Below are 18237 nucleotides of genomic sequence, written 5' to 3' on the forward strand. Positions count from 1 at the left end.
CATGAATGAAGCTGTATGTGTGAAAAATACAAAATGTGTGTGTGTGTGTGTGTGTGTGTGAGAGAGAGATTAAAAAAAAAAACGTGTCTAATATTTTTGCCTATTTGCTGTCAATTTAATTTCGGGAATAAGACCAGATGTCTAATCTGAGGTAACTTTCTGTACGTGGAAATGCAGTTTGAAGGGAGCACCTTGTTCACGTTCATCCCTGCACTTTACGAGCAGTCACGTGGCAGCCCCGGACCCCCCCCCCCCCGTCCCCCCTCCTTTAAAAGCTCGGTTGCTTAGCAACGCGTAAACTTTCAAGAGCTCGGACGTGGCTTTTAGTTTATTTTATTTTATTTTTTTAAATTTTTGTGTGAGGTTATTTCACTTCCACCAAACACCATGTCCAAGGACAAGCCGAAGAAAAAGGAGTACTCTTCCAGCAAATTGTCTTCGTCCGACCGACAGATGGAGTGAGTTTTGGGCGAGTTGTTGGCAAATTACAGTCGATTTAAGGACCGCCGTTGTTTAGCTTTAGCTTTAGCTTCACAACACACATGAAAACCCTGCCAGTCATTTAAGACGAGATACAGCGTGTTACACATGGCATGTGAGTTAACCTAACCCCCCCTTGTGACTATCATAAGTCAGCTGCAATATCACGAGGGTAAATGGGCAGTTGATGGATTTAATCTAAAAATAATAACGTACTGGTACTGAGCTGGCTAATCTGGTTGCTAAATGCTGACTAAAGGGCTTTTTGGAAAGACGAAGTGAGGTGAATGAAATGTGTGTCATCATTGCAGAGCTCCGTCCTCAGACAACCTCGGAGGTGTGGGGAAAGGCCGGTTCCCCATTTGGCCTGAGTGGAATGACGCAGAAGTGAACAAGGAGAAATGGGATTCAAATAAAGGAGCTGAAGATGGAAACAAGAGAAGCAAGACTCCCAGTGCTGTAAATCTGGAGTTGGAAAATATTCTACATTTTGAAAAGATTTTATGAAGTTGCCAGCAGCAACGATATCCCCCTACAGAGCATTCAAAAATGTGTAGTGAGCTTCAAACCCACTTCACGGTGGATATGCATTTAACATTACGTTCATTATTTCTTTCCGTATTTAACATTCCTGTTGTTTACTTTTGTCTGCAGCCGTTTTTTGAAGATCCGGAGGGAAAACTTGCTCTGCCTCCATCTTTGAAAGTGCACTCCTGGAAGCGTGTTGCAGAGTTTATTGTTGACAAGGTAACTTCTATTAAAATAATATGGTTCAAAACGAGATGGAACAGCTAATTACACGTCCCGGTTATGCAGTGAGGAGTTGTTACAGTCAACCACATTTTGCAGAAGTACATGCACATGTTCATGTTCATGTCAAGGATGACCAATAAACGGGTCCGCATTTCATGTCAATTTAGTGACCGGATTGTACTTTTTTACACTCTTTAATTGTTCAAGTTATTTTTTCCACACTGTGAATCAAAAACATTCGGATTGGTGGTCACATACAGTTCCCAATTTAAAGGCAATGTTTGCTTTCTGCAGCCTTCAAAGGTCATTTTTCTTTATTCACTGTTTTGTAGACTGATGCATTAATTTCCTAATAAATAAAAGACAGGTTAATTATATTCTGGGAAGTATATGTCAGAGAAAATGTCTTTTTTATTTTTGCTCCACAGTGTGAATTGTAGTTAAGGAAAATATGCTCTCTAGTCTGCTTCAATGATGTTTGAATTGCATCACTCCACCTTTTTTGCGACCCCGTTCTCAGTGCAGTATTGAGCAATTGTTGGGAGCTTCCTGTTTTTTTTTTTTTTTTTTTTTAAATTAGTCCTTGTCAGGTCACATGCTGCCTTTTCACTCAAGATGTCAAAATCATTTAATTCATTTCATACAAGAGGAGCACGGGCTAATTACAAAAGCAATCAGCCCTGCAGATGCAGGCAGTTAGGCAGGCAGCGGCTCTTCTGTGATATTTTCCCTCCAGCAGTCGAAACCAGTTTGTTTTTCCAAAGATGTTATTGACAGAAATGGTTTAAAGTTTGGTTTTCGTTTGAAGTTGCTTGCAATGAGAGAAAACAAAAGTTTCCTTCTCCTGCAGCCAATCTGGCTCACCATCATCTGACCCATTATTTCATATTTAATTAGTAACACGGAAGAGTTTATTAACATTGTAGTCAAATATTCATTGCAGACACAGTCTTGGGAGTGTCATGGGGAGGTTAGACCACTTCAGGTCTTTGGATGAGTTCAGAAGCATTATGTAGATCACTTATTCGTGTCTTTTAAATTGCTCACCTGTGACACCGTTATTAATGAATGATTCTGTTATGTACGCGCTCTACAACACGCTGTACTCTACACCAGTGTGAGTGCAGTTTTTCTGTCAATTTTGTCTGCAAAAGTAAAGATTTGAATGTCTGTGCCTACAATGAAGACGTGTTTTATTTTAGGCTCCCACTGTTGTTGAAAATCGAATGACCTTTGACCTGGTTTACCCCAACGAACATCTGTTTTTTAGTGAGGTGAGTTTTCAACATGCCTGTTACTTTGCACTGACTTTTTTTCCCGCCAGTATCGATCAGCTCTTGGATAGTTTAAATTAGGTGTCAACAGAGTGATGTTTGACTGAGAAATAGATTAGATTGGGGGGGGGGGGGGGGGGGGGGTGACGCAATGCCCTAGTGATTTTTTGAATTTACGTTTAGATAATTTAGGATTCAGCCAATAGATTGAAAGATTATTTTCTTCCTTTTCTATCCTTTCTCTCCACCACGTTCCATCAAGATGATGAGGTGGCTCATCAGTGAAATCCATATTGTTTGGATGCTGAATGACTCCACATCTACAGAGCAAGGTAGCTGGAGACCTTGGGAGCACATCTACTCGCTGTGTAAGGTGGTAGAAGGTCATGTGCCGCTCTACAACATCTACGGGAAATACGTGGTCAGACTTTACTGGATGGTAAGACTGACTCACACATGAATGCAAACACACATTGACACATAGTTAAGGATCCGCAGGAGGCATTGTTAGCTCTCATTTACAGTGAGATGTCTTTGAGGTCGGATCTTCAAACTAAAATGCAGAACGTGGTGGGAAACACAGAGATTCTGTCGCCACTGCAGAGGAAGTCACTGTTTCACAATACCTCTTTGTTAATCACACATTTTTAGAGGCACAGTTAGATCACATAAGATTGCATTACATTGTTCAGCAGACCCCATAGGATGCAGCAGATGAGAGGGGAATGGGGATGGACTGAGGGACGGCGGGGTGAGAGCGCCTTATCCTCTCAGAGCTAAAATCAATCAGTCTCACTGCTGTGCCAAACGTGGCTGGGCTTCATACATCGTCTGATGAATAGATAAGGCTTAACAGGAGTCAGCTGCTTCTCAGAGAGCAACGCTCAAGTTGGATATCCACACTTAGAAAGGACCCTCAAGAGCAGGCACAGCCCTGTGAGGGTGTTATGCATGGCACTGTCATTCATTTTGATTATGTGTTCGGATTTTACAGATTTTTGGCAACATATTAAAGGTCATAATTGCGCTGGGATACAGCCTGAAGTGGCTGTTCTGTAAGTTTCAGTATGCGTGTCGCTTGCCACAGATCTTAAAAGTACCCGACACTACATCGTTGTGTCTTTTCAGAGAGGAAACTTCTTCCCGCACAACAATTTGGGTCAGCACGCGAGTGAAAAAGACAGAGCTAAAAGTGATGGTAATCTGTAACACTGTGACTGTTGCCTTGACAAACAAGCATGACACAGTTGTAGGCAGCAGTCCCCGTGCCAACCATAGCACGCTAACAGATGGTTGTTGAGAGTGCATTAAGCACCCAGCTCCCCCCCACCCCCCCACACACACCCTCCTCCACCTCCCCTTTTCCTTTTCCTTGTCATTTTTCTCATAGGTTATTCCTTTTTTCTCATTCATCTGATTATCTATTGTTCCACATCTGTCTTCTTTTATTTATTTTGTTCAACATTTTCTTTCCCACTGGAGAGAATATCCATCCTATTTTCATTTTCTTGCCCTGTTTTCAACAAACTCTCTCTCTCTGTTCTTGATTTTCTTTATCTCTACTATAACTTGCCCTTTTGAACACATCAAGCTCCTCCTTGGGGCAATAATTTGACAGGAAAATGGAAGGACAAGTGAGAAGCGGAGTGCGCCCGCCTGCACTGTACATAGGCTTGCATTGCTTATGCACACTTTTCTGATAATTAATGAGGCACAGTCTGTCAGATTATCACCTGCTAGTGCTGCTTTTACTTATAAACAGTGTGAAACTCCCCCAGACAGCGAGTAGATAGACCACATCACAGACATGTAGCAAGCTTGGACACCACACAGGCATAAGGTAGCGAATGCCAGTAGAAAAGCTGAAAATATAAAGGCCACAGACACAGAGATTCTGAACTGATGCTGAATCCGTAATCAGATTTACAGATTAGGTTTTCAAAAAATTAATTCACTCCAGGTGTTTATTGTAATGATGTGAGTCTGAGCTGAGGCCCATTTGGAAATGGAAAGAGGAATCAAATAATTTACAGGAGCAGTACATTTGTTAGGTGGTGGTATAGTCAATGTCAAAGTCAGTCACATCTCTTATTATCTCTAAATGCAGTCATCCTCCACATCACAACGTACTGACGGTTTGGTAAAGGACTTGAGAGCACAAACAAGCTTCTTCAAACAGGAAACTACTACTTCAGTGGAAAACATTTAAGTGAAGGTAACCGCAAATGGTTGTGTACTGTGATCAAACTCTTGAAGAACATGAGCAGCACTGAGAATTCTGCAGGGAGAACAAATTGCATTACACTGTAGTACATATTTACACAACCTTGTTTACATACAGGAGCATAAGATCCTATTTAAGGCAACAATACCAAATACGTAACACTCAAAGAGGAGGTAGAGGAGGACCGCCTCAACGAGTTAGTATAATAATAGTCAGATTTGTTAGGCTAGCTGGTACACTTGAATGTTACTAGTTAGTTGGTAGCAGATGATGCATTAACAAGAGAGGCTGAGCAGAACCATGTCTCTGCTCTGCCTGAACTAATGCAATACTCGACTCTGGTCTAAGATGTTCAGAGTTGCGAATCTGCATATACAGCAGCTGAGTTATGACTATGACTGTAGATAACAGAAAGAAATATGCTATTTGCCAGGATATTGCACATATGTAAGATGATACCTCTTAAGCTGAATATGTATTTAGTGGTTTGTGAAACCCTGGTGAACATGTCATATCTTGTTTCTGTGTGTTGATGTAGGTAGCCTTTACTTTGTTTTACCAAAGTCGTTAATGAGGTTGTTGCATTTAGCTTCTTCTGACAAAACAACTGCTGTTTAAACAGTGACAGAACCAAAAGTAGGCCCAGGACATTACTGGTTTAAAATAACCAAAGTGCGGCACATAACCCATCGTAAATCAGTGTGGTGTCATATATGTACTTTGGTTTGTGTATAAATTGAATAAGCAAGATATATTTTGTTAATTGGTGAGGTTTGGAGATGCTGATGGGGGGATTTTGTGACAGATTTCGTTGGACGTGCTATATTCCTCCCTGTTTTGAGTCTTTGTTTGAAGTTAGCCAGTGTTATGGTTCTGCCTTGTAGTTTTTCATTCAGTCTGTTTCCCTGTGTCTCCCTGTTTTCCCAGTCTACCACACCCACTTCACCTGCTCCCATTTCCTCAATCAGTTCACCTCTTCCCAGACAGCTAACGTACCCCTCACTGTAGATATACCCTCAGTTCACTACTTCTCAGTTGCCAGATTGTTGTGTTGTATTCGGTGCCTTAACCTTGCAGTGCTCATTTCTTTACGTGCCTGTTTATTTCCGACTGTGTTGTGGACCTTGCCTGTCTTTTGGAGTCTGCCCCAGCTTTCTCCTTGTGTTTTTGTTTGCCTGCCTGGTTTTCTTGTTTCCGAGAGGCTGCTTATCGTCAGTAAAGATCGTTTTTTTGCTTCAAGTTCCTGCCTCCAGTTTCTGCACTTGAGTCCTCTGTCCTTGTGAAACAGTGACAGCCAGCTGCAGACTGTAGCTTCATATTAAGGTTACAGACTGCCACCAAAAAAAGTACATATATCTCAAAATGTGAAAGGTTTACATTAATTGCTCCAATATGAATACATTGGGAAAACTACCATAATGAGAGTGTCTAATTTGTTAGAGAAAATATTTGAGGTGCATTAATTGCTACACCATCTCTTCACTTATTGTCTTTTTCCTTTTCTTGCTGTCAGGGTTCTTGGAGGAAGATAACAGTGGATGATTCCATGCCATTCGATGAGGAAAATAGGCTTCTTCTCCCTGCCTCCGCCTGTCAGTCAGAGCTGTGGCCAATGCTGTTGGCTAAAGCTCTAATTAAAGTGGCCAACACAAAGTGAGTGACTATACATTCCAATAGAAACTCTAAGAGCTTCATTGTGCAACCCCGAGGAGTAGGAACACAATTATAATATAAGGCTGCTCTAGGACAGACTCAGCCTTATTCCCAGTAGATTTGGTCGCAGCTTGACTTTAATGAGACCTCTGTGAAAATACAGCGCACAGAATGCACACGAACCGTTTTATATTAACTCTGAACACTAACCCTGCTTTACTGAAGCAGTACACAGGGTAGTACTATTTTAGTAGTACTTAAAAAAATTCCCCTTGGGGATTAATAAAGTAACTACCTAACCTAACCTAACCTAACCTAACCTAACCTAACCTATTGCCTAATTTTAAATGCATATCAATACATGCTTACAATCATTCACCATTAGTATGCGAAGCCATCACATCTACATGAAGGAAAATGAAAGCAAGCCATTAAATCTACAAACTGATTTTTAAGAATGTCTTCACCTTTCCTGATCAAGGACACTAATAAACCCCACAGCGCTGGTACCGCCTTTAACACGATTCCAGTGTTTTATTTGCAGTCCTTATAACCTCAAGAAGATCTTAAAACCAACTCAATATTCTCAAATGAAGGCCTCTAAATTGAACTCTTCCTGTCAGCATTTTATGCGATATTACTAAATTACTAAAGGGGAATTTTAAAGTAAAATTAGGGGTCAACACGTTATGTTTTCAACTGGAATACACACATGTAGTCCCAACATTTATGGAAACAACGTGAACCAAACAGTTAAAAGCTCACACTCAGAAGAACCCCCACAGAGTTCCATTTGCTGACTTGGCCAAACCTTCACCTGACCTAATCTCTGCCGTGGGCTGTGTTGAACTTGGTGACAGACAGACAGACAGTGCTCATGTCTGTGATGGGGCAACATGGCGTGTGTGTAAAGGTGGCTGTTCCACTGTCCACAGAAGGTCGAGACATAAATGTTTCATCTGGGACAGGAAACAAAGGAGCCTCTCCCCTGGTGAATCATTTATAAGCCATAGTGAAAGTTCTTTGCACTGAACAAGAACCAAACTTTGCCCAGGTGTCTACTTGGGCTTTTCAGAAAAGCAGGTGTCTGAATTGAGGGCTACTTCACTTTGGTTTCGAGGAGCATATAGTTGTAGTGGTTAGGGATTGTGGCTTTACCGTTAAAGTTGTATGAAGTCACTTCCTCTGGTGTGACTGTGGACTGGATAGGTTGGCCTGCAGCCATGTGGTTCAAGTGAAAATTGTTGTGAAGGACACTTACAGTACACTCTTCAAAATCATTTACAGAGCTTTACAAGATTATACAAATTTCAAAATGTAAAACATGGGTTGGGCCTGTATTCTTGACATTTCGTCACACAGAAAGTAAAAAGAAATATGCCTGGTTTGTTGATTTGGCGACTCCTATGATATATTTTATAATATGATTTCACTAAATTCTTTATTTCCTAATATAAACTTTTGTCACAAACAGTTTTTTTGTATAAAATGTTAATGAAGCTTAATTTCCTTTGTTCTCCTCTTTGGTGTTGTTCTATGATGTCGATATAAAGTCAGCAAACACCTTTCTTCACCTTTTTACAAAAAGAGAAAGTCATATTTTGGTTTTCATTTGAAAGCATTCTCATAACTTAAACCACTTGAATGTCAAACATATTGTATGAATTTCATATACTGAAACTATGATTTCACGAGTTGTCTTTGAGAACAGCGCCAGCGCCACTATGCGTGGTTTAAATGGAGCCTCTGGTTTTCTGCACATTTGTCTTTATTTTTTGAAACAGTTTTTGTGTGTCTGTTCCACAGTGTCGTGTCCATGCTCAGTGGGGAGATAGGCGAGTTCACCTTTATCCACAAACTCACCAGCTGGATCCCGGAAATCAGTCCTTTAAAGTAAGATCCTCATTGGGTGACTCCACTCTTCTATCTCTGTCGTCCGCATCTCTTGTTCTATCTCTGTTCTATGTCTGTCTTATATACATTATATAATTCATCTCTCCTCTTAATTGTGGGTTGAGATTCTCTCTGTTTGCTTTCCATTGTCCTCTCTAAAAAAAAAAATACAGTCAGAATCAAAAAGGCTATTTAATATCTGGGATTTTTTTTGCAGTAAAGGCTGTGGCACTAAATTCACTCACACAGTCAGACATTTTCCTTTTTCCTTTTCAAGTATACTGTTTTAGAAAGTAGACTGTTGCAAAATCCTGCTGAGAATTCTTTCTGTCTCCAATACTATGGAAAAGTTGTTCTTTGTAAGAAATTGACTGAGATCTAAGATGGAAACAAAGGGGGAGGAGATTTAGTGGAAAGTGGAGAATCCCAGCCTGTCAGTGATGGAACTTTAATGGTACAACAATGTTTTGGAGGAGAGCCGGGGAGCGTTGTTCTCTCTGGCTCAGCAGGTTAGGTGTTGTTGCTGGGTCACCTGGGGAATCTATCGACGCCTACAAGCTTTGAACAGGACTATGTTTGTGTTTCAGATTGATTCATGACACATGGGTATTCAGTCATTTGTGCACGTACCCACAAACAACACACAAACAACACACAGGGTTCTGTTTACTTCATCTACTACAAAATAGCAATTGCCTGCAAATATTCTACTGTCTAATTATGTATGTATTTTTGTGGCAGTGCTAATAAGATATTTGTTGCTAATGAAAGCTGGTTGGCCTTAGAAATCTGGGAGTTTTTATTATTCTGACTGACTGTTGAAATCAGCGCACAACATGCATTGTTATAATCGTAAAACTGTATAATAAGCTATATATATATATGTGTATTTTTGACAATATTATCGCTGAAATCCACTGTCGCCATTATCCACACCGAGTTAGCTAACAAGATGGAGGGACATGTTTGTAGACTGTGATTTTGCTGAACTCTTGGAGACTGACCTTTAAGCAGTGGGCTGCAGAGAGAGCAGGCACCGGGGATTTGTGGAGACACCTACCACAGTAGGACGTATATATTTAATCTTAAGGTGATATTAGAATGACAGGATCACAATGAAAACCAATGAAGCGCTCCCTTTAGATAAACTAAAGAAGCTTTTAGTGCCTTAGAATTCTCTCTTATTCTTAAATAATCTAATTATGCAGGTGAACGCAGAGTTTTTGGGTCAATGACTAATTTATTGACAAAGATATGTCCTTCAAATATAAAAACACAAGTCTGCCTCTTACTTACTAATCAAACATTAACATTTTCACTCTTTCTGGTGTGTTAAATTAAGATGGTAGCTTAATGTTGCCTCTATTGGGGCTCAAACTGTCTCCCTGAATGTGTTTAAATGACCCAATGCTATTACCCTCTGTAGCAGAAATAGCTTACCGTGCATAATTGTCCACCAGTCCGACATTGGCTTGCTGAAAACTTTGATGCAAAGTTCCGTAAGTTGCGAGATGTTTAAAGGTTTTCTTGCACATCCTGCCTATTTTTAAATCCCCCACAAATTGTATTTACTTTTTACATGACCAATAATACTGCAGCCCACCGTATTGCAAACAGAGGGACAGAACATGAACAGAAACGGCAAAAACAGTAGACTTTATCTGATATCAGCAGAGCAGTCATTGTTTCCATCTATGTGTAAACTAAACTGTAGACTTGAGGGCCTGAAATCACTGCTTGTCTGCTTGTACACAACTTGAGACTCATAAGGAAAAAAAACCCACCAAACCTGATGTTGCTATCAGTTACATACTGGAAATGTTTTAACCATGAAGTGACGATGGTGAAACATCATCCAGCGTAGGCTGGAACTAATCGTTTTCTCTTTCACAGGTCGGTGTACCTGAAAAAGATCTGGGATTTTTTACAAGACACCATTCCTGCATTTACACACCCGGATGATAAATGTTTGCCAGTGATGAAGCCTGACAGTGCAGATCTTGCAGCAGGGCGTGACTCTGCCCTGCATCACGATAAAAGTCAGCAACCGGAGCCAAAGAAAAGTAAAGGTTCAAATTGCATCACACTTTCACACAGACACACAGTCAGAGGAAGACAGACAATTATGCAATCATACGTACTTGCGTATAAACACCCATCTCAATTACGCACTTTAGTTGCACATTTAATTGAGTGACTCGATTGAATCAGTCGTCCATTACTGTGATCATTTGTATGCACTGAATAATTACTTTCTCATTTGATTAATTTATCAGCTGTTGATTTTAGAAATGTATTTATGTGTTTTGCGTCGGTGTCTATGCACTATGCATATAGATGCACTGCATACCATATGTAGTTATATAGTTTTATGTATATATCTTCCTCTCCCTGCATCCAAAATTCAAGTATGGAGCATGACAATGAAATATTTATTGTCATGCTCCATCCTTGAATTCAGAAACTCACTCTTGCAACTGATTCCATTCCTTTTATACAGCTGCAGAAATAACACTTGCAACACTCTGGGTGTTTACATCATAACAATACAGACTCCATGTCTTGTGTTACTATTGTGCCATACGGCAAAATATCGAAATTCCTGGGCCCTCTTCTCATCCAGTCAGTGCCCTTCTGCCTCTTTCCTGTTTTTTCAAGCATCACTTCCTGTTTTTCTGAGCTCATGTATTATGGAGTGCAGGAAGGGTTAACGTGTGTATGGTGAACCATAAATAAACCAGCAGAGGGAGCAGGAGAAGGGTGAATTATTTCGTGTTCCCGCAGGGCAGAGGAGCCTCCCAAGTCAAGTGTGGTTATCTGATGATGGCAGCATTGAAACATGTCATCAGAAAGGAGTGCGTGGCTTGGAGTTGTTTCAGCTCATAGTAGCAGCTTAAAGAAAAGCATCTGCAAGCCTTTACAATTCATTTAAAGAGGAATTTGTAATTTAAATGCATTTTCAATCCACTCAAGCACACTAATCATATGGTATTATACCGTGTTTTACAAACAAAATTAAGAGGAATAAGCTGAACTTCCAGTGTCAAAAAAATCAAACTAAAGAGACAAAATAATGTCCTTTTGTGGGACAAAAATGTCTTTTTGTATTATATTTCATGTTGTATTCAAAATATTGTCCTCAAAAACTCGTCATGACATTTTGTCATTCTGCCATATTGATTACAGTTATATGTATGTATGTATGCATGCACTTTCTGAGAGTAGACTGCACCTTGCTCTCCTGCTTGTTTGCAACAATTCAAGTGCTGGATAATAACATTGTGTGATGGCATACTTGCATAAGTGGTATTACTTCACACATTTCCTCTTAAGGGAAACGCACTGCATGGTGCTCTCGTACACATGTAAACACAAAAAAACCACACGTTCTTTCTCTCACTGTTTTGGCGCTCACTGTTATATTCCACTAAAATGCACAAATTGAAATGCAAAAATCACGATGCAGTGTGAGAACCACATCTCTGTTCAATTTTTAATGTGTAGCCTTTATATTAGCCTAGCCGTGCTATCATCTCTCTACAACATGGTCCTTTTAAATTGATTTTCCATGTCTCCTGGCCCTTGTGCTTTTATACGCTATACTCTAAGATGCATAGGGGCGGTGACTCTCTACCGAGCCTTGATATAGCCTTGTTGTCTTATTTATGCTTGTGGTGGCCAATAGTGTTTTCACATCTCCAGGGTTTCATTTAACATTGACTGGAAAAGCTCAGTTATTGTCTTTTGTCAGCTTTACTTTGCATTTGTTGATGTCAGCGTTTAAAGTGTCTGAATGGTGACTTCAGCCATTTCCTCATTCAAACTCTTGAGATGATAAACACCATACAGTTAGAATTATTTGGATTATTTCATATAATATTTGATGGGAGCATCATTTCAGAAAGCCCTAGACATTTTTGGAAGGACAAACAACACTGTTACTCAAAATGAAGAAGATGTTAACAGAATTTCCGGAAATGGCACCAGTATGTCCCGGGTTTAAACTGAATTGCAGTTACAAGTTTTATTGCTAATGCTCCTGTTACGTCAACACTGCTCTCAGTAGCTTTCTGCTCCAAGCCTGCATTTAGACCTGGTCGGGAAGGATTTTACTTTTGAAGTCCTAATATAACGTTACTTAGACTAGCCGCTGACAGAAAAGCTGGCAAGCAAGAACAGGAAAAGACGAGTGTCATGAAGTGCCCCCTTGGTAATCAAGTTTATACAGAGACATTATGAACCTCACAGATAACCTGATATCGAGAGGGAAGAAAAAGCACTTTGTTAGAATTGCCAGTACGCAATAAAAACTCTGTGTACCTCGAGGAGTGGAATTACCATTACTGTGAGTAAAGCCCACTTCGAGCACTGTTAGATGCCACTTTTACTTCATCTGTATGTTAAATCGGAGTAAATCATTTTCAGTCTCTCAATAAAATCCACTGTCTAGTGACACTGTGCAAAGTCTACAATGTGATTGTCAATGTGTCCATGTTGTAATGTTGCAATGTGCATGCTTATGTATGTTTGCATGAGTTTACCTGTTGGTTACTTATGTTATTTTTTGTGTGTGTTTCTCAGGTGGCTCTGAGTTAGTGGTGTGTGCCTGCTACTACCCTCATCAACTACATGAATATCCTTTTGGGTTTGGCCAAATGGTATGTCTTTTTTCAATTCTTTCTCACTACCTGACTGTATACACACTTGCTCACAAGTACAAGTTTAGCACTTCAGCCATACTGTTCCGAGATACACTTTGCTGGTGGCACTCAGATATTAATCTCAAATGTGGAAGCATACAGATTCACATACTCCCCGCATGAATTTTCTTGAATCACTTCATATATTAATGTATAATATCATGTTTTTTTTGCATGTTCACACAATTTAATGCATTTTTAAAATACCTACTGCTTTCTATATAGCACAATAATATCAAAATGCATTGAAGCGCTGTAGTAGCAGTGGGTGGTGGTTATTAAACTATGTTTGATTTCAATCTGGGGGCGTGGTGTGTTCTATTTGGATGTTTTGCCTCAAAAGGTTTCCCTTTTTTTTTTTTTTTTACACCCATGCTAAACCTAATTGGAGGACAATTTCCAAGATTCTTCTCTGCTTGAGATGTTAAATTACTCCAGTGATCTTGTGTCAGAATTCCCTGTTGACTTTTTGAGCTCCCCTGTTCAGTTGGTTAGTGTTGACAGTAATTGTCAGTATAGGAGTGTAAATTTTAAACAGCTGTTTGTTTTTAAAACCATAAATGAATTGTAGTTTATCCAAAAGACTGAAATTGCACGTGTTCTGCATGAGTGTATATTTCTGTACGTTTGTCTTTGTGTGGTCACGCAGGCTAATCCTGCAGAACTTCTACATCGTTACGGTCTCACCTTGCTGCACAGCCACATTGTCCTTTTGACGAGGACCCGCACTTGCCCGCTGGATCCACCACCCAAATCTCCACCTGTACCCCAATGGAAACTCATCCGTCCCCCCAAGAACATTGTGGTCACTTCAGAACCACAGAGTGAGTGAGAGACGGCGAAGGTAGCAGGAAATGAAATATGTTAAAATTAAATTTGGAAAAAAAGGTGGTGAAGGGGAACCAGGAGGAGGATGCAGGGGAGGATATCAAACAAACCGAAAAGCACAAATTGTGAGATAGCGTGTAGGTGAATGTCATAAATAAATATGACTAGAACAAAAAGTGTGTGTTAATGCAGGAGATTTCAAACCTACAGGACAGAGGGCATACAGCACCACATGCTGAAATGAAAATAGGAGGGCAGCTACAATATTTCACTTTTGAAAATAGCTGCTGGCTCAGGCATATCTGACATCAGCTGATCTCTGAGTGAAAAACAGAAGATGCAGTAAAAAGTCAGCGTGAAAAAGCAGTGTTAGCGTGATGTGTAAAGGTTTTTTTCTTTTTGCAGAGATCCCTTTTTCAAAACCAGAGCAGTTCATTGGGATTGCCACTCCTTTTCTCTCCGTCGGTGTCAAGAGCAGGGATGGCTCAAAACCAAAACTGTGCGTATACTGAAATAATGTACATTTAAAACATAAAAAAAAAAATGTTTTCTGTTCTTCTACTCTGCAAAGAGTCTTTCAGTATTATACAGGTAACCTGTGCATGCACTTACCTCTTTGTCGAGGAAAGAAAGCAAGAAAACAGCTTATATACAGAGATCACCAGAGAACATTATTATGATCAAATTTGTCTTTTTCCCTTTTTCCCATGGTCTTGCTCTATCCCGCTCTCTATTTCTATTTTTCAATGCAACAAGCCAATAATACTACTTGGTAGTAGTTGAGAAATGTAAGCTCTTTTGGGATTGGGAATTTGTGCCATTTTAACTACTACGATACTGACTGAAACAAATGTTTTTATACATGCTTAAGCCAAAAATAAATTCATAGATCAAAGCAGTCTAATGGTAGAAATGCTCTGCTGTACTTTGATGTCTATAATGTGGCATGTATGACTCATGTGGATGACATGGTGTATTGCCTCTAAAAGTGTTGCCATGAGATGAGATGTCATGCTTATGATATGATGCATGCGCTGCATCCACACATAACTTGTTCCATGAATATGTGTCGTCGTGTGTCAGAGAGGCCAAGCAGAGCGCTTCAAAGAAGCATTCCCACAGATCTCTGGTGTCCATTACTGAGGGGGAAGAGACTGAATGTCGAGAAGGCTTTGAACCCGATGCAACTGAATGCACCACCAACTCACCAAACAGCAAGGATGAAAAAGAGGTACATAGAATTATTGCCTGTACAATATTCATTTGTATATTCGATTGTGTGGATTTAATATTTTACAGATAATTGTTTCCAGAATATTGGTAATATAAGACCTTACGTAGTTGTTTTCACCCTATAAATAGTTTTAAGGATCTGCGAAACCCTGGGTAATGCCATTTGTCGGAAAAAAAACAACTAATGGCAGCAGCTGTCTCCAAAATTTTGTTGCCTCCTGTTATTTATTCACTTCATTGCTTCCTCTGTGTTCCCTCACCCCTATGTTTACCCTGTAAGCATGCAATTGAAGGCTCATCAGAGTAGTTTGTGTGTCAGTGACAACAAGGCTTCCATCCCCCAGTCTCAAAGTCACTTCTGTTGTCTCCCAGCCAGGCCACCACTGACCAGGGGCACATCTGCACTAAAGAGAGAACCAGCTAGGAAAGGAAAATACCAGGGGGTGGGGTTCAGAGCAGCAGCACTGGACAGACACGGAGATGAGGACAGAAACAAAGATTGCAAGGAATAAGGAGGGGGACAACTGTACTGTACAATAAGAAAGGAAGGGGACTGAAAAACTGAAAGAAAGTGACGATTGGACAGGGAGAGATGAAAGCGGAGCAGGAAATAGAGGGAGATGGGAAAAGAGAATCTCTGGTGTATGGTGGTAGTGAACAGGGCGCGTGGGTTTCATACAGGGAGAGGTCGTGTACTGTGCTGATGAAAAAAGCAGCGCAATTAGATGGTGAGCCATCAGTGTCTGCATCTCCTGGGGGCTTCATTATTACACTTCACTCCTGGCATACAGAGGAAAAATATAGTTCATATTAATCGCCCTCTTGTGTAACTGTGACCAGTTATAGAGCGGTTAGGTTAGGGCAGGGTGGACAAGCTAATTTGATGTGTCGTTTGATGTGTGCACACATACACTCGTTTGGGTTGGTTTGTGCATGTATCATATGTATGCCACATTTATACTGAGTGTGTGTTCTCGCTCTTCCCAAGCACATGACGGATAATGTGCTGACTGACTGTAAATCAAGAATGAAGGTTTTTTTTCTTTTCTGTTTTGACCCCTCCCTCTGTTTCTGTCAACCCTGGCCAACAGAATCAACCACTATGCCTAGTTCCCAGGATAGAAGAAGGTGCTGTCACATGATGCCCCTAATACCTTCAATGGTCTACTCACTCAGCTGTAGTGTGGGTTAGAGCATTAGTTCCTGGTGTAAGCGTTTTGTTCTAAGTTCTAATATGTTGCGATGAATCACAAAATCACCAAAGTATCTCCATAATTTCAGTTTGCTTGAAGAAAATAGTCAAGGGAAATTTGGACGGGGTCTCTTGTTGAGCAAATTGTGTAAAATAAAGCCCCATGAAGTGTGGGTTTATATGCCCGCTCCCACCCATCAACAATGAATGTGATTTGATTTCAGAAAAAAAATAGCCGTCTACACCAAAAGTAGTAACGAAAAATCCCAGGAGCTTTGTGTGTAAACTCTATCAGTCTCAATGTCCCCTTCCTGTACAAGCAGTCTGCTAAAATGGTATGCTGTGGGTGGACCGGACATACCATGCCTCAGAGCTTCACTCAAACCTTTATGCATTATTGTGAACATGCAGAAACATTCACACAAAAAGGTGTGCAAGTTGAAATTTTTCTTGCAGGAAAGTGTTGCTGTAGTGGGGGAGAGGAGGTCAAGTGTGCCTCCCAATCGAAATGCTTCTTTCTGTCTGTCTGGGTCTCTGGGTTTTTATTCACACAAGTGGTGACTCACACACGTAGACACACACAGACACACACTCTTGACTCATCAGAGAGTCTTGGCAGGGGTTGCTTTGAAGTTACACGACACAAAGACACAATTCTTATTCAGAGTTGAGTAAACTGTTGGACATTCACCAGGATTTGTCCTGAAAAAAAAAAGTAAAATGATGGGGCCTTGAAGAAAGTTTAGGTAGTTGACACGGGTGTTCCACTTCTGCCCGTAGCTTAGATAACTGCCTTTTTCCAGACCACACCACCTCCTGTTTTTCCCAGTTAGAAGGTTCAGAAGAATTTTGTATTTTAATGTTTTGATATGCTTAATTCACCATATTTTTTTGTATTGCTTTGGCCAGATGAGCATGATATCAGAGCTGCTGAATTCCCCTCTAAGAGAAAAACCATGCTAAACAACATAATAACTCCTCATTTGTTGCTCACAGTCCAAATAAATTAGAGCTGGTCTTCCCTGGTGGTGTTTTTAGCAGGGGAGGAGCAGCCCTTGTCACATTAAACCGTGTCTCGGTGTTGGGCAAGAATGGTGCAACACCACAGCTGGCATGGAATCACTAGAGGGTGGAGGCGTATCTCTGGCAGTGTTACTCTGTCAGCAACTCACAGTTCATGCCTCTCTCACTCTTTTTTTTTTTTTTTCTCTCTCTCATCCCTTTAGGTTACTGCAGAGGACGAGAAGAAGGACAATGATGACATCTCCATTGGTAAAAGCTGTTCCTTTGCAATGTTAGGCCCTCATATATGTTCAAAAAAATTTGCATCTGTAAACAAGATCGCTTTACCCGAGGTCAAATATTCAACTTCCAAAATGAGCAGATGCTCATTAATTCTGTTATATTGAAGATGTCGTGAAGGTCTTCATTATTGGTTGACTTGAACAGCATCTGTGCAGCATAGTCCAATTAATTTGATTAGAAGTATTTGCATCTCTTATCTCCCCTCCCTCCATCTTTCTCTCCGTGCCTCGATCAGTTGGCCAAGACACTTTGAAGAAGATAAAAACTGAAATTATGCCTGGTGACAACGAGCCAACTCCCTGCCTTCTCTCTGCCCCCGTTTAGTTGCTTAGTAACACCTGCAGTTGGAGTTAGCGGACCACCATTGCTCAGAAGCAGGGACACTGGCCCTTGCCGCCTCAGCTTTCTGATCAGACTCTCGCTTTAAGTAGAGCTGGGGGGCAGACAGACTGTTTGTGTGTGTGTGTGTGCATCTGTGTGTTTGTTTTGGGGTGGAGAGTGTCTGTGTGCATATGTCTACTGCTTTGCACTGCACGCATTGAGATAGTGGGAGTCGGTGAGTGGGAGTATAGATGTGCATGTGCAGTTACACTATACCATTATGTGGGAGTTTGGCCAATTCGACTCACTATGTTTAAGATAATGATTTGAGTCTCGGATAACTGGAGTCACAAGAGAAAAGGCATTTTGTTACTCGCAGCA

At 40.6% G+C, this 18237-nt stretch overlaps 1 protein-coding gene across 4 annotated transcripts in view; it reads left to right on the top strand.

Moving 5' to 3' along the window:
• The first annotated feature begins 316 nt into the window (after nt 1-316).
• adgb (androglobin) overlaps nt 317-18237 on the top strand; it is a 39017-nt gene continuing 21096 nt past the window's right edge. For 3 of the 4 annotated variants that reach the window (XM_069158213.1, XM_069158210.1, XM_069158211.1), the window contains exons 1-13: nt 317-458; nt 792-939; nt 1135-1227; nt 2436-2507; nt 2770-2946; nt 6245-6384; nt 8191-8277; nt 10171-10346; nt 12859-12935; nt 13627-13801; nt 14211-14304; nt 14889-15036; nt 17457-17502. In XM_069158213.1, coding sequence (XP_069014314.1) covers nt 388-458; nt 792-939; nt 1135-1227; nt 2436-2507; nt 2770-2946; nt 6245-6384; nt 8191-8277; nt 10171-10346; nt 12859-12935; nt 13627-13801; nt 14211-14304; nt 14889-15036; nt 17457-17502 — 1504 coding nt within the window. In that variant the 5' untranslated portion in view covers nt 317-387. The remainder of the gene's footprint in view (nt 459-791; nt 940-1134; nt 1228-2435; nt 2508-2769; nt 2947-6244; nt 6385-8190; nt 8278-10170; nt 10347-12858; nt 12936-13626; nt 13802-14210; nt 14305-14888; nt 15037-17456; nt 17503-18237) is intronic. The other variant, XM_069158212.1, reaches the window with a different exon arrangement.

Source organism: Embiotoca jacksoni, unplaced genomic scaffold (assembly GCF_022577435.1).
Source record: "Embiotoca jacksoni isolate LCO1_2020_lvr unplaced genomic scaffold, fEmbJac1.0.p SCAF_23, whole genome shotgun sequence".
Lineage (NCBI taxonomy): Eukaryota > Metazoa > Chordata > Actinopteri > Embiotocidae > Embiotoca > Embiotoca jacksoni.